The sequence below is a fragment of the Oncorhynchus mykiss genome, chromosome 4, assembly GCF_013265735.2.
Source record: "Oncorhynchus mykiss isolate Arlee chromosome 4, USDA_OmykA_1.1, whole genome shotgun sequence".
NCBI lineage: Eukaryota > Metazoa > Chordata > Actinopteri > Salmoniformes > Salmonidae > Oncorhynchus > Oncorhynchus mykiss.
Genome location: NC_048568.1, coordinates 27,169,855 through 27,185,573, shown reverse-complemented (window position 1 = coordinate 27,185,573; position 15,719 = coordinate 27,169,855). Strand labels below are relative to the sequence as shown.

General features: G+C 45.1%; 1 protein-coding gene across 3 annotated transcripts in view; it reads right to left on the bottom strand.

Moving 5' to 3' along the window:
- Positions 1 to 124: 124 nt before the first annotated feature.
- Positions 125 to 15,719, bottom strand: part of LOC110522355 (pleckstrin homology domain-containing family G member 1) — a 130,822-nt gene continuing 115,227 nt past the window's right edge. For all 3 annotated transcript variants that reach the window (XM_036976025.1, XM_036976027.1, XM_036976026.1), the window contains exons 8-17: positions 15,467 to 15,649; positions 15,239 to 15,334; positions 13,926 to 14,012; positions 13,322 to 13,355; positions 13,137 to 13,229; positions 12,968 to 13,026; positions 11,441 to 11,632; positions 11,132 to 11,254; positions 9,071 to 10,976; positions 125 to 3,621 (exon numbers count right to left, since the gene is read on the bottom strand). In XM_036976025.1, coding sequence (XP_036831920.1) covers positions 2,597 to 3,621; positions 9,071 to 10,976; positions 11,132 to 11,254; positions 11,441 to 11,632; positions 12,968 to 13,026; positions 13,137 to 13,229; positions 13,322 to 13,355; positions 13,926 to 14,012; positions 15,239 to 15,334; positions 15,467 to 15,649 — 3,798 coding nt within the window. In that variant the 3' untranslated portion in view covers positions 125 to 2,596. The remainder of the gene's footprint in view (positions 3,622 to 9,070; positions 10,977 to 11,131; positions 11,255 to 11,440; positions 11,633 to 12,967; positions 13,027 to 13,136; positions 13,230 to 13,321; positions 13,356 to 13,925; positions 14,013 to 15,238; positions 15,335 to 15,466; positions 15,650 to 15,719) is intronic.

The following is a 15,719-nucleotide window of genomic DNA, read 5'->3' as shown; positions in this document are numbered from 1 at the left end:
GGTCAGTTGATGCTCTGAATAGCTCTCATGCAACCTTGTGTATGAATTTATATTATCCATCATGGGTTTTTCAGTCATGGGTAGCTCACAAGTGTATTTGATCAATGAATAATTGTTCAACAAGTCACGGAAACCCATTTTGTATTTTATTTATGACCTCAAATACATTTGTTTTATCGAGCAATGCCAACTAGCAGTTAAAAAAAATTACAGTACACTTAACTTAAACATTAAATCATCATATAGCAAACCTATGGCATACAAGAATAACTCTCCTAAAATGTACATCTTTACAAAGTGTTTACAAATCAAATGTAATAAAAATAATTAATAAAAAAAAAAAAAAGTGCAAGAGTCAATTCAATTTCAATGAAGGTTGACAATCCCCACCAGTGAAACACGAGAAACAAATATACAATGAATAAAAGAAACATACTTCATATTTTTAAGTTGTTTTGGATACATTTACATGATATTGTGCATTCCAACTTTTCATTTATTATTTTGATAAGGAAAATATAATCAAACAGTGCGTAAAACAAAACGACATTTTTTTGTAACATTCACAGTAAACAAATGAACCAAATTTTATCCAAAGTGTCCCGAAATTCATCAAGAAGCCAACAAAGTTATTATTCTAATTTACAAACTGGCTGTGGCGGTTCATAATAGTGATGTGTGGGGGTCAAGAATAGTTTTTTTGTTGTTGTAAATAAATAAGACATTGTAAGTTGATTGATTGATTGATTGATGAGATCAAACATGAAACAAATTCTCAATAAGTGTGGATCCTCACTACTGAAACTGTTCAGTGATGTCTGAGTTAAAACAAAAAGTAAACTCAATGTATGTGACAATCTACCCTAACATGACATTATTGTGAATATTTGAATGAATCAGGATGATATTCAGGCATAACGTGTTTAGAAAGGGAGTGGGAAGGGTGGGGTGCTGATCAGTAGTGTGAAGGTGAGGGGTGTCCCATGAAGTAAACAAGAAATCTGACCCGAAATTCTGTGAGGTTGAAGAGAAATGTACATCAAAACACTCATTCATTCACTCATTCAACGCTCTCCTCCATGGTCCCTCTTAGAAACAACGTTTTAAAATGAATAAGATAAAATAACATTTTAGGTTCTTCCTATTAAGATGCACTATGCCACTCAACCTACGTAGTGTATGTAGAAGACTAAAATATACTTATTACCATTTTCAGACGCACAGATTCAAAATAAATAGATAACTCCTATCGCGGCTGCTTATTGAATATCAGCACACTTTTCTCTTGATTTTAAGATTTTTCTGTTTAAAGCGTGATCCCCTAGTCATGACCAAGGCGTTTGAGCAGGTTGAGAAAACCCAATCATTATATTAAGACTGGTATAGGCTATCTACTGCTTTACATCACCACAGCCCAATGTAAAATATACTCAACCTAATGAACAGCAAGGTACTATGTGTGGATCCTCTTTATATTATTGCTGATAAACTGTCCATACCTAGCCTATAATCCTGAGCTAATTGCAAATTCATTAAGCTGCTTGCACAGATTGTGTTAAATTGGTTGACACTGTATTATGCACAGTTAAAACAGTACCACTGACAACTAGTCACATAGGATCATCCCTCTGATAAGGGGTAAGCTCAGCTATAGGAAGTTAAATACGCTAAAACAACCTTTAAAAAGTAACTCAAACAAAAGTTGAAAACCTTGATTAGATGGTTGTTAACTAAAATGACATGGTGTTCAAAAGAGCAAATTACAGCAACAACTCAAATTCAGCCAGTGCCATTTCCTCATCAAGAGATGCTAGCAGACTGCAGCAGTGTACCAAATTACATTTTTGGGATGTCAGTATTTTTGTTGAAGGGGGAACAGTTAGAATGAATGGATAGTTATCTATTTCTTACTATTACTACTATAACAGATAACTATAATTAGCAGAAATATCTGTACAGTACATGGAATACTAATTTCCAAAATCTCTAAAAGATGGGTCTGTATGCTTCCCTTTAAGTTGTTAAGCCCATACACTCTGAGCCCCTAGCTACACTGTTGTACTCAGGAATATCATCCAGTTTGCTAAAATGATAACTGACCGTTTCATAGTTATTTTTCAACTTATCTAAAATAGATACGGAAGTCAATCTGCTTGACATGGAAGACTGTAAAAAGTGCTGCGGCGGTGGAGTGCCTCTGTAGTACTAATATGTTCCTGTACATGTATGTTGCCATGACTACTCAAGTGCAGTATTTGGCATGTTGTTTTGTGATATGTTGAAATTTGCCCATGTGACTTTGGCAAAGCTGCAGTATTGCATGTTGCGTGTGACGTTGTACCGGTGAATCAGGCAAAAATGCATATTGGTACTTTTTTGTCCTGAAGACTCTGGCAAAGCTAAAGACCTGTGTGGTGTGTAGTGTTGTGCGTACAGTAGTGTGTTGAATTGACCATTTAGTGTGTCATTCCCTGTTAACAAACCTCCAGCCGTTTAGTGTTATTTGTTGTCATGAGACAGGCAAAGCTACAGACTTGCTTAAACTACATCTACTAGTATGTTCATATGGTGGTGTGTTATGGGTGGTCATGGCAACTCAGGCAAAGCTACTGGAGCTGAGGCATTGGAACTTCTCTCTGAGTGACTGGACGATGTTGGGCTGGTTCTGCTGTGCCGGCTGCTCTGCCCAGAGGTACTCCTGTAGACGCTCCCGGTCCGTCAGCCCACAGGAGGACCTCAACGGGGTGCAGGGCAGACTCTGGGTCTGGGCTGGCCCTCTGGAGCCACCACCACCACCATTGTTACGCTGCCCGGAGCAGTCCTGATCCCGCTCGCTCTCATCCTCAGAGCGGATCTCCACGTAATCGTCATCATCGTCATCTCCATTGTCCTTGAAGTTGGCCAGGTAGTTCTGGGTGGCTGTGAGCATGCTCAGCGCGGAGGCACGGTTCAGGACCACCACCTGCTGACCATCTTGCAGGGTGAGGTCAGAGTGACCGTGACCGCAACTGGACCGCTCCGGGAGGCTGCTCTGCCGACCGGCCCGGCCCAGACTACTGGGACCATGGAGTCTCTCTGAGGAACTCTGGACCACAGCCGGGCCACGGTTGGACCCGGTAAGGTCATTCTCCTTCTCCTGCTGCCGGTCGCCCAATGAGCAGATAGACTGGCAGCGGCTGGTAGGTGGTTTAGAGGAGGACGAGGAAGAGGAGGCGGAGTTAAAGGAGGTGTGTCGTTTAATAGAACTGTACACATGCTCCTCCTTCTCACTGGGGGCAGAGACACAAGAGCTCCACCGCTGGGTGGGTGAGGTCTCTGGGGAGGGAGGTAGGATCTTTAGGGTGGGGACGGAGCAGGCTGCTGTGAGCCTGCACTGGGGGGTGGAGGACCGTATCCCCGACACAAAGCTGGCCAGCTCCCCGTTGCTGTAGGTGGAGAGGAGCCAGTCATCCTCCAGCCCAAGGCCCAGGGAGGAGCAGGTCTCAGGTAGGGATGGGGAGGAGGCCAGCCCTAGGTGGGAATGGTGCGAACCAGGAGGACCCGGGCTGCTGGAGCCCTGACCTGGAGGGTCTTTAAACATCACCTGGTCATACAGCTGGGAGTACTCGGCTATCCTCGCACCTGAGAGAGAAAGAGAGAGAAATATAAATAAAATACACAGAATTCATGTTTAGTCCTTTTATTAACCAAACAAACAGTCAGGTCCAACATTATTGGCACCCTTGATAAAGATGAGCAAAAAAGACTGTATAAAATTGGGAAATACATTATTTTATACTAATACAATTGCTCAGAAAAATATATTTTGTTCAACAGGTAATAAAAACTATTCTAAAAATGATTGGCACCCCTGTTTTCAATACTCTAGCACCCTCTCCTTCCAAGGATAACAACACTGAGCCTTTTACTAAAATATTTTATGAGATTGGAAAACACATTGGGGACGATCTTAGACTATTCCTCCATACAGAATATTTCCAGATCTGGCCTCTTCAATTCAAACCACAGGTTTTCAATTGGGTTCAAGTCCAGAGACTGAGTTGGCCATTGCAATATGTTGATGTTGTGGTCAATAAACCATTTCTTTGTGGATTTTGATTAGTGTTTGGGGTTATTTGTCTTGCTGGAAGATCCACTTGTGGCCTTTGATGTGTCAGCTTCCTGGCAGAGGCAACTGGGTTTTTGGTTAAAATGTCCTGGTACTAAAGTTCTTGATTCTGTAGACCTTAACAAGGGCACCAGGACCATTGGAAGCAAATGGCGACCTTGAATACCATTAACAATGTGGTTTGAATTGAAGGGGGCAGTCCATAAGCTACCAAGCTTGCTAGGACAGAACAGATACAACTTCAATTAGCACTGTGGTGTGAAGTGAAAGGTGTCAATGCCTTGGCCAAAGCAATGGCAGGAGGGCCTCACAGCCTACCCCACCCAAATTCAGAGGCCTTTGAAGCCCTCTCCCGCTGTTCAGAGACCCTCCCCTGGCATTTTCTACAAGGAATCTGCCTCCAGAAAAAAAGCTTATCCAAAGTGGGTGTGACACCTACTCTGCTGCACTGCTGCTTAGATTCCACCTGGCGATCTGTTCACCGTCTGCCCTGGCCCGTCTCCCAGTCGGGTACAGGTACCCTCGCCACACTATCCACTCTCTCCCGAGCTTTCGCTCACCTCCAGCACACACGCACTGTTGGGGTGAGTGACTCTGAACTTACAATGGCTAGCTTTATGCAATTTGCCTTATGACTCCTGCATGCTTTGTTGACTATGAACTTGCTTGTTTACCCAACCGTGGGACAGACTATGTTTGTTCCCACACTCGGTACTCGGACTCTCTATTGATTACACAGACTCTTGGCCTCCCATCCTATTTTAACCACTTTGTATTCATGTTAACTGATGAAATTGCTATACAATATGATCTTGTTGCCATCGAATGCACATTCAAATGTCATAAATCATCACTGCAGAGCTCTCCCTGTTCTCGGCTGTGCCTTGATTATACTACTGCTGATGATATCTGGACATGTGCATGTACACCCTGGCCCATCTACTGTTGCTAGCCCCAATTCTGACTTGTGCTCTGATATCTGCTTCACTGATTTCTGCTCTCGTAAAAGCCTGGGTTTTCTGCACATTAACATCTTATTACCTATTACCTAGAAGCGTATTACCTTTGAACACTGATGTTAACCTTTCTGGTTATAACTTGTTCTGCAAGACAAATCTCCCAAAGGTGGTAGAGTGGCAATCTTTACCAAGGAACACCTTCCGTGCTCGGTTGTCTCCACCAATTCTGTCCACAAACAATTTGATTTGCTGGTTTTAAGCATTTAACTTTCAAATAGCTCTTTGTCGACTGTTGCTGGGTGTTATCGTCTTCCATCAGCACCGGTCTGTACCCTACCTAAGCTCTCTCCTGGCCCCTTACACAAAGTCTGATTTTGTCCTGCTAGGTGACCTAAACTGGGACATGCTTAAACCACCTTACCAAGTCCTAAAGCAATGGGACTCCCTAAAGCTTTCTCAGATTATTACCAATCCCACAAGGTATGACTCCAAACACCCAGAAAAGGCTACTCTCCTTGATGTTATCCTCATAAATAATCCTGATAGGTATCAGTCTGGTGTTTTCTGTAATGACCTTAGTGATCACTGTTTTACAGCCTGTGTTCGTAATGGCTGCTCAGAGAAACGATCTGTCCTGATTTGTTTTAGATGCTTGCTAAAAACCTTTAATGAGCAAGCCTCCCTTCATAACCTGGCCTCTGTAAATTTGTATAGAATCAGCTTGAAGATGCTTGGACCTTCTTTTTTGATATTTTCAGTGGTGTTAACAAACACGCCCCATAAAAAAAATCTTGAATTAAAAACACGTTCAACCCCTGGTTCGACCGTGATCTTGCAGAGTTACTCCATCTCAAGAATTCCCTTTGGAGAAAGGCTCGGCACACATATACTCAGGCTGATGGGCTCTCGTTCAGGCAAATGAGGAATAAGTGCACTCAGGCTATCCGCAAGGCCAAGGTTAGTTACTTTAAGGAGCAGTTCTCTCTCTGTGGGTCTAACCCCAAGAAGTTCTGGAAAACTGTTAAAGACCTGGAGAATAAACCCTCCTTCTCACAGCTGTCCATGTCCCTTAATGTTGATTATGTGGTTGTTACTGACAAGAAGCACATGGCTGAGCTCTTTAAATCACCACTTCATTAATTCAGGATTCCTATTTGACTCAGCCATGCCTCCTTGCCTGTCCAACATTTCCTCATCTCCCACCCTTTCTAATGCGACTAGCCCCAATGCTCCTCTCTCTTTTACCCATGCCCCACTACAAAGTTTCTCCCTGCAGTTGGTCACTGAGTCCAAGGTGCTAAAGGAGCTCCTTAAACTTGACCCCAAAAAAACATGGTTTAGACCCTTTCTTCTTTAAGGCTGCTGCCCCTATCATCGCCAAGCCAATCTCTGATCAAGGTGATCCTAACTGTTATAGGCCAATTTCTATTTTGCCCAGTTTATCAAAAGTGTTGGAAGTACTTGTCAATAATCAACTGACTGATGTCTATAGTATTCTCTCTGGTAAGCAATCTGGTTTCCGCTCAGGTTATGGATGTGTCACTGCAACATTAAAGGTCCTCAATGATGTCACCATTACCCTTAATTCTAAGCAACGTTGTGCTGCTATTTTTATTGACTTGGCCAAAGCTTTTGATACGGTAGACTATTCCATTCTTGTGGGCCGGCTAAGGAGTATTGGTGTCTCTGATGGGTCTAAGGCCTGGTTTGCTAACTACCTCTCTCAGAGAGTGCAGTGTGAAAAGTCATAATATCTGCTGTCTCAGCCACTGCCTGTCACCAAGGGAGTACCCAAAGGCTCCTAGGCCCCATGCTCTTCTCAATTTACATTAACAACATAGCTCAGGCTGTAGGAAGCTCTCTCAACCATTAATCCATTTAAATGAAGATGATACAGTGATGAAACAGTCTTATATTATAGCTGGCCCCTCCCTGGATTTTGTGTTAAACGCTCTACAACAAAGCTTTCTTAGTGTCCAACTAGCTTTCTCTTTGGTAAGAAGAATGCCCCTCTTGACACAGGTGTGATTACTACCTCTGAGACTTTAGAGCAGGGGTGGTCAATTATTTTGGCTTGAGGGCCATATTGGGATTTTGAAATTCAATGGAGGGACGCATTTTATGGGGGACCAATTGTTTGTTAAAATCAATTTGCAGAGGCTTCCGGAGTGGCACAGCAGTCCAAGGCACTGCAACGCAGTGCTTGAGGCGTCACTACAGACCCGGGTTCGATCCCAGACTGTGGCACAGCTGGCCGTGATTGGGAGTCCCATGAGGCGGGGCACAATTGGCCCAGCGTTGTCCGGGTTAGGAGAGGGTTTGGCAGGCCGAGATTTCCTCGCGCTCTAGTGACTCCTGTGGCGGGCCGGGCGCATGCATGCTGACACGGTCGCCAGGTGTACGGTGTTTCCTCCGACACATTGGTGCGGCTGGCTTCCGGGTTAAGCGGGCATTGTGTCAAGAAGCAGTGTGGTTTGGCTGGGTCATGTTTCGGGGGACGCACGGCTCTCAATCTTTGCCTCTCCCAAGTCCGTACGGGAGTTGCAGTGATGGGACAAGACTAACTACCCGTGGGCCGTACTTTGCCCCACCTTGGTTTAGAGCTCGAGGTAGTCACCTCATACAAGTACTTGGGAGTATGGCTAGACGGTATCTTCTCTCAGCACATATCAAAGCTGCAGGCTGAAGTTAAATCTAGACTTGGTTTCATCTGTCGTAATCACTCCTCTTTCACCCCAGCTGCCAGACTAACCCTGATTCAGATGACCATTTTACCCATGCTAGATTACGTCATTTATAGATCGGCAGGTAAGGGTGCTCTTGAGCAGCTAGATGTTCTTTATCATTCGGCCATCACCAATGCTCCTTATAGGACGCATCACTGCACTCTATACTCCTCTGTAAACTGGTCATCTCTATATACCTGTTGCAAGACCTACTGGTTGATACTTATTTATAAAACCCTCTTAGGCCTCACTCCCCCTATCTGAGATACCTACTGCAGCCCTCATCCTCCACATACAACACCAGTTCAACCAGTCAAATTCTGTTGAACGTCCCCAAAGCGCACACATCCCTGGGTCGCTCCTCTTTTCAGTTCGCTGCAGCTAGCGACTGGAACGAGCTGCAACAAACACTCAAACTGGACAGTTTTATCTCAATCTCTTCATTCAAAGACTCAATCATGGACACTCTTACTGACAGTTGTGGCTGCTTCGCGTGATGTATTGTTGTCTCTACCTTCTTGCCCTTTGTGCTGTTGTCTATGCCCAATAATGTTTGTACCATGTTTTGTGCTGCTACCATGTTATGTTGCTACCATGTTGTTGCCATGTTGTGTTGCTACCATGCTGTGTTGTCATGTGTTGCTGCCTTGCTATGTTGTCGTCTTAGGTCTCTCATTATGTAGTGTCTCTCTTGTTGTGATGTGTGTTGTGTCCTATATTTATATTGTATTTATTTATTTCAATCCCAGCCCCCGTCCCCACAGGTGGCCTTCTGGTAGGCCGTCATTGTAAATAAGAATTTGTTCTTAACTGACTTACCTAGTTAAATAAAGGTTAAAAATATATAAAAAAATAAAATAATAATAATAAATATCAAAGATCTGGAAATATTCTGTATGGAACAATGGTCTAAGATCCCTCCCAATGTGTTCTTCAATCTCATAATTTTCATAACATTTTCTGTGTAGAAAATGTTTCAGTCGTTATCTTGGCGAGGGTAGGGAGTACTGGAAACAGGCTGCCAATCCTTTACACCCCTATCTTTTTTTACATTGTTTTTATTACTTGTTAAACAAAATCTATTTCTCTGAGCAATTGTTACTATAAAATAATTTATTTTTTATTTACATTTTGCATGCAATATAGCTCAGTATTTGTATTAATTATATATCGTCTTTTTTGCTCATCTTTATCAAGGGTGCCAATAATTATTGACCTGACTGTAGTTAGCTGTACATATCATGACTGTATAAGCAACTACTGATTATGTTTGTTACCTATGGCAGCGCCGCCTTGCTTCTTATCCTCCAAAATGGCTGCCAGGTCTTTCTGCTTCTTCTCCAGGTCTTTCTGCTGCTTCTTCTCCTCCCTGTTGCGTCCTCCTGACCCCATGTCGCCGGGGTCCATGCTCTTCATGCGGAGCAGCTGGTTGGCCTTCTTGATCTTCTGGCTGTATTGGCGAGCCATCAAGAACACACGGTTCTTGGTCTTGTCCATGAGCTCCTGGGAGAAGCTGTCCACTGAGTCCCCTGGAAGAAGAGAAGAGGAGGCCAGGGGGGAGTCCAGTCCCCCGAGCCCAGCCAGCTCTCCAGGGAACAGGCTGTGGAGGTCCCTGATGGAGGGGTCCCTTTGGCTGTGGTCCCGTTGGGGCAGATCCCCCAGCTCATCATCATCTTCCAGACGGAAGCTGCCACTGCTGAGGCGGGCCAGTCTGTTACGGATGGTCTTGACTGTCCCGGAAGGGGCAGGGTCTGGGATGGCAGGGAGGGGGAGGGACGGGGAAGTGAGGGGAGAAGGGGAGGGGTAATGATCTTCATCTTCAAAGGTAGCCTCTCTGAGCAGCTCTGGGAAGTTGAGGATGGGGATGGTGAATTGGTGAGGGGGGGTCACAGTGGGGGGGTTGGGATTGTGGGCTGGGGGGCTCTTGGTAGGGGATCTATGTTTTTGGGAACTGTTCTTTTTGGGGCTGCTCTTGACCGACGAGGTCTTGGGGGCCTCACTGGCACTCACGGGAAACGCGGCGGGAAGGCGGTCCGCGTTCTTCTCGTTCTTCTTGATGTAGTTTTCCAAATCGTTCCAGATCTCGTCCACCTGCTCCGACATCCGGTCACCGGTGTGGGAACGTTGGGAGAACGTTTCCGAGGCGGATGAGGAGTAGTAGTCCGGTTCGGAGGTGCCGTGGACTGGATGGGAGTTATCCTCCGTCCTCTCGTCCTCCCCAAAATGTAGGCTGTCCTCGGACACGAAGCCCCCCAGGCTCTCACAGCCCGTCAGGTAAGGCTCAGAGGCAGACGGCAACAGGCTGTCCCTCTCCTGTGCAGGTCTGTCCCCATCCCTGTCACCCTTGGTTGGGGGCTGCCTAAAGCAGATAGTATCATAAATGTTCTCCTCCTCCCCGATCTTCAGGGCACACGTCCCAAATGGCACCCCGTCCAGGGCGGTGGAGGAGTGGTTACTGTCAGACAAGCAGTCTGGCTCCATAAGAGGCTCTGTAATACTCCCAGTGACCCCTGTGTTTAGAGCCCCAGGGCACTGTGTGTCTCTAGGGGCCTCTCTTTGGGCCCCACGACCCTCCTGCTCCCTCCTGATCAGCCCCATGCTCTTCAGGTCCTCATAGCTGATGTTGTCGTAAATGTTCTCTATGTCGTCTATCATCAGCTGCTCGGTCGACGACGATCCCGAAATGTCGTTGCTGGACGATTCAGTGTGGATCATCCCTTCCTGGTCATCATCCTGACCAGGGGGGCTGTGTCGGCCGCCAGTCTGTTTCTCCCCCACGCTGCTGGCTCTCCGCAGCACTCTGCTGTCTCTGGTGGATGGGGGGTCTATCTGCACCGTGGGAACCTGCTCCATGTGCCAGCTGCAGGGTCGTCCCTGGGTCTTGCTGGGAGACGATGTGACCTCTAACCTAACAGGAAGTGGTTCTGGTTCTTGCCCGCCGGGCTCGGTGGGGACAAACATCTGGTAGATGTCCTCGTCCTCCTCGTCAGGGTTCATGGTGCGCTGACGCGTAGGGAACATGGCTCTGCGGACACGGTGGTCCGCCCAGATGTTCCCCACCGTCTGGGGGTCACCCCCTGGGACCAGCATGGAGGGGACATGGGTGTCCGGAGGTTCCTCTGTCACACGGGGCGTCCTGAGGAGAGGAGGGTGGTGACCTCCCTGAAGAGATTTGTTAGCCCTCTGGAGAGAAGGAGAGATGGAGGGAGGGGAAATTACATTATTTTGAATATGTGCAAATGCCGATGTACTAGCGATTACTTTTTTAAAATTTGCGTTAAGTCCTGTACGCAACTATTCCTACTAGTCATTGACATCACACTGTTAGGGTCAGTCACCTGTAGGTCTGAGGCGCTCATGTTGAAGGTCTTCCATTGGTCGATGCTGCTGTCCATAGACGCCTGTTGGTTCAACTTCTTCCTGCTAGACTTCTCTGGGACTCGCAGTCTCTTTCCCCCACCCTGCACACAGTTAGAAAATTGTGTAGTTAACATGCCTTTACCTATCTAATCCCTTCTTACCTGCAAAGAGGCTAGAGCAAGGGGCTAAGGATCAAAATCAAATCAGGCAAATCTGATAAACTTGAATGAGGAGAAAGATGTTCAAAGGTCAAACTGATGCATTGTGGGTAGGTAGGAGAGACTCACCAGGCCACTGTCGTCCTCATCGTCGGCATCCTGCTGGTGTGGCTCCTCCCCGTCCTCCCTGTCGCTATGGTCAAAATGGTCGCCAGGGTCCAGGGACTCCTGTGATTGGTTGACCAGGCTGCGGCTACGACCAATAGTGCCCAGAGCCAGCTGGGACACGGGGGAGAGCAGGGTGGCACCCAGACTCATCCGCTACAGAGAGGGTGATAAGCCAGAGAGTGTTAAATGTGTGCGTGATTGAGGAGTGTAGCAACCGTTGCAAATAACACCTAAACTATCTGAAAATGTTACTCTAAAATGGTGATATAATCATAGAATTAAGAATGATAATACTAAAATGGACATGAACCTTCTTATGACAGATATAAAAGTTCAGCCATTTTGGTAAGGGAGCTGGTCAACCATGGTCAGCCAGTGCTGTGATAAGATATGGCGTAAAACAATGAATTTGAAGATTATCTGCACTGTATGTTTGTTAGCTAGTTAGCCAACCAGTTTAAGTTGAATGATTCCATAACTGTTTCAAAGTAACTGCCAATATGCCAACATTCCATACAAACAACGCAGTCAATCCACAGCCATTCACTGGCTGAAATCTGTTGATGATAGGACTTAGACAAGTTGTAAATCACAAAAATAGCTTTTCATAAAAACACACATTTACAGTCTGTTTACATATATTTTAGAGACTATTTATACATAAATGTATATAAAACCAGTATAAACTATTTATAATTATACAACAATATTTTAGGTTTACAATAATTGTGTTATGTTTGATATCACATGCTGAACACACCGCTCGTGTCGCGTTGCTAAATAAATGTACATGTTATTTAATCATTGCATCCAAACTGCTCTCCAGCGTCTGCGTAGCCAGGCGCTAAAATAGAACGTGGTTTTATTTGTGACGCTTGACGCGCTGCAAGTCCCGCCTCTCCCATCTCCTCATTGGTTTTTAGGAGTATACTGTATACCCATGTGGGTGATTGAAATATGAACTGAGGTCCACACTCCAGTCCAGTTGGTGGTGGTAATGCACCTTAAATTTGCCAACCACCATATAAAGTACAAAGAAGAACAAGAAGATGAAGAAGAGAGTTTACTAGAAACTAACTAGGTTTACCCTTTTATCTGTGGATTAATTGTCGGAGAAAAATAACCTTGTGCATTTCAGGTAAAATAACAACAGTGTTTATATCCCAGGACAAATTAGCTAGCAACAGCAAGTTAACACAGTTAATAAATGAATATAGTTGGTTCAGAGTTAATTTTGATATTTCAACATGCATGTCCTGATCACGTCTGAAATCAACATGCGTGCGCCGGTCTAGACAGCATGTTAAGACAATAATTTCTCCTTGCCCACAACAGCACCCATTATCATACCATTCTGGAACTTTTGATTGTTCATGACATAGCCCCTCTTTTCATTTAATAGGATCTATATGGATATAACACTGTTTCTTTGTGTAACTGTAGCATTGTGTCACCATCCATAAATTACTAATGTGGGTTTAAGCTGACCTTTGAGCCATCTTCCTTGACACCATGTTTAGCGTTCTTCAGTAACTTGGACAGAGGCTCTGAGGAGAGACAGACAGGACATGTCACAGAGTCAGAGAAACTGGCCCAGTCCATTGGCATCAGCACTGATCATTTACAGTACCTTGTTCCTGTCCCTCCTGTTTCTCACCTGACTTCCTGCGGACCCGTCGAGGGGTGGAGCCCTCCTTGGTGTGGGGGCTCCTCTTGTCCCCGTCAGGACTGTAGTGAAACCCTGGGTGGTCTGGAGAGGACAGAGGGAATGTTATCAAGCACCCAAATAATGATCTGACAATATTCACAAGAGGCTTCAACCAATATCAAATGGATACTTACGCATAACATCCATCTCCAAAATGGCCTGCTTGGCCTAAAAAAACAGATGGGAAAAAAACACTAACGTGAGCGCCATATTACAGAATTCAGCAAGAGCGTTGGACTAGTAACCGGAAGGTTGCAAGTTCATATCCCCGAGCTGACAAGGTACAAATCTGTCGTTCTGCTCCTGAACAGGCAGTTAACCCACTGTACCTAGGCCGTCATTGAAAATAAGAATTTGTTCGTAACTGACTTGCCTCGTTAAATAAAGGTCAAATTTTTTATAAATAAATAATTGAAGTAGAAGATATGGGGGGGGCTACCTTACACTAGATGGCGCTAGACAGTAGTCTTTTCCAACAGAAGCGGACTACTTTACAAGCATCAAGTTTAACGAGATCCCTTTCATGTAATTACTATGAACCCTCTCAAGGATTTCCCCCAGACAAAAGCATAATTTTCCATTTTAACCAGAGCTAAGGAGAGGTGGAGAGAAGGAAGGGAAGACCGAGCGAGAGGGGTAATCGAAAATGAAAGAGGGCGAGTGAGACCATTCCACCTCCCACTCAAGGTTGTGTTAATGTCATTAGTGAGGACACACATTGCTTGCTCCGTGTCTCACCTTGGCTGGGATTTTAGCCGGGTGGTTTTCAAGTATGAGTCTCTTCAGGTGTAGGATCCACATGCGTTTGTCCTGCTGAGACTTGGCCTGGGGGCGGAACACAGGACAACAGAGAGGATAGAAGGAGAGAGACATTAAACTAGACTTTAAATTTTGAATCCTTAGTTGCTACATTCATTTTGGTACTTATAAATGAATGATATATTCTTCAAAAATAAATAGATATATAACTTCTAAATGCCTCATAAGCTTAGTTCAATAGTCGGACCCCATTAGAACACAATATATAAGCTTATTTTATTCCAATGTTTGTAAACAACAAATGTAAACAAAACACTGTATAGCCTCCAAACATGGTTAAAACTATTAATTTGATATAAAGGATGGTCAGTCCTTGCATCCATAGCTCTGTCTATGAATTTGAGTGTGGTTAAATTTCTCCAGGCCTATGTAACAAATGTGAAATGGCTAGCTAGTTAGCGGAGTGCGCGCTAATAGCGTTTCAATTGGTGACGTCACTCGCTCTGAGACCTTGAAGTAGTTGTTCCCCGCAGCTTTTGTAGCGTGATGGGTAACGATGCTTCGTGGGTGTCAGTTGTTGATGTGTACAGAGGGTCCCTGGTTCGAGCCCGGGTCGGGGCGAGGGGACGGAAGTTAAGCTGTTACATTGATGCTGTTGACCCGGATCACTGGTTGCTGCGGAAAAGGGGGGTGAGTGTAACCGATGTAAAATGGCTAGCTAGTTAGCGGTGGTGCGCGCTAATAGTGTTTCAATTGGTGACGTCACTCGCTCTGAGACCTTGAAGTAGTTGTTCCCCTTGCTCTGCAAGGAACGTGGCGTTTGTGGCGCGATGGGTAACAATGCTTCGTGGGTGTCAGTTGTTGATGTGTGCAGAGGGTCCCTGGTTCGAGCCCGGCGAGGGGACAGAAGTTAAGCTGTTACTCCCATCCCTTAGCTTTTTAGCAAAACAGGAGCGGGGAGAAAATGTTTCAATTAAGGATTCTAGCTTTAAATGAAGTATAAGATGACTATGATAAACCCATAACAACAATGGGATATGCCCTTCAACTCTTTTATGTGTTGTTACATAACACACATTATGGTGGTGTTTGAAGTCCCTTCCAAAACACTTATGTTGAGAAACAAGCAACCCTTCTCATTCACCATTAACAATTCAACATGTCTGGGCAAGTAGGAGTGGTGGGCTTGGCAAAGCACAGGTGGGATAGCACAGGCTACTTTTACTCTATGCTGTAAAATCGACTGTTGAATATGCAGTCATTTTGGTTTGTGGGGTGTAGTTTTACTTTACCAGTACGGTGTGCTGTAGTTTGGGGTTCTTGTAGTGGAACACACTGAAGCTGAGTGGCTCCTTCGGAATGATTTCCACCAACATCAGGTTGCAACACTATAATGACGGAGACATGGTTAGTATTATGGTTAGTCTCACTTTGGGTTAGAAGTATAAAGACTGCTATACCTTAGGAAGTTTTGAGAGGTATTTTCTGTCAAATATTTTAGCATTAGTGTTGTGACTGACCAGGATGTGGGCTTTGTAGGTGAAGGCCTCCTCGCGTTTCTTGGTGACCAGCAGCAGTTTGTCGAACAGAAAGAGTGTGCGCTCGTTCTTGGCCCGCTGCAGACGGAATGTCCCCTCCAGAACCAGCTCACCGTAGCCAATCAGATCAGGCCCTTTCCAGTTGGTCAGCAGACTCTGGATCTCCTGAGAGAGGGGGAGGGAAGAGGAGAGTGAGTGAGAGGAGTGAGAGAGAGAGTGAGTGAGAGGAGTGAGT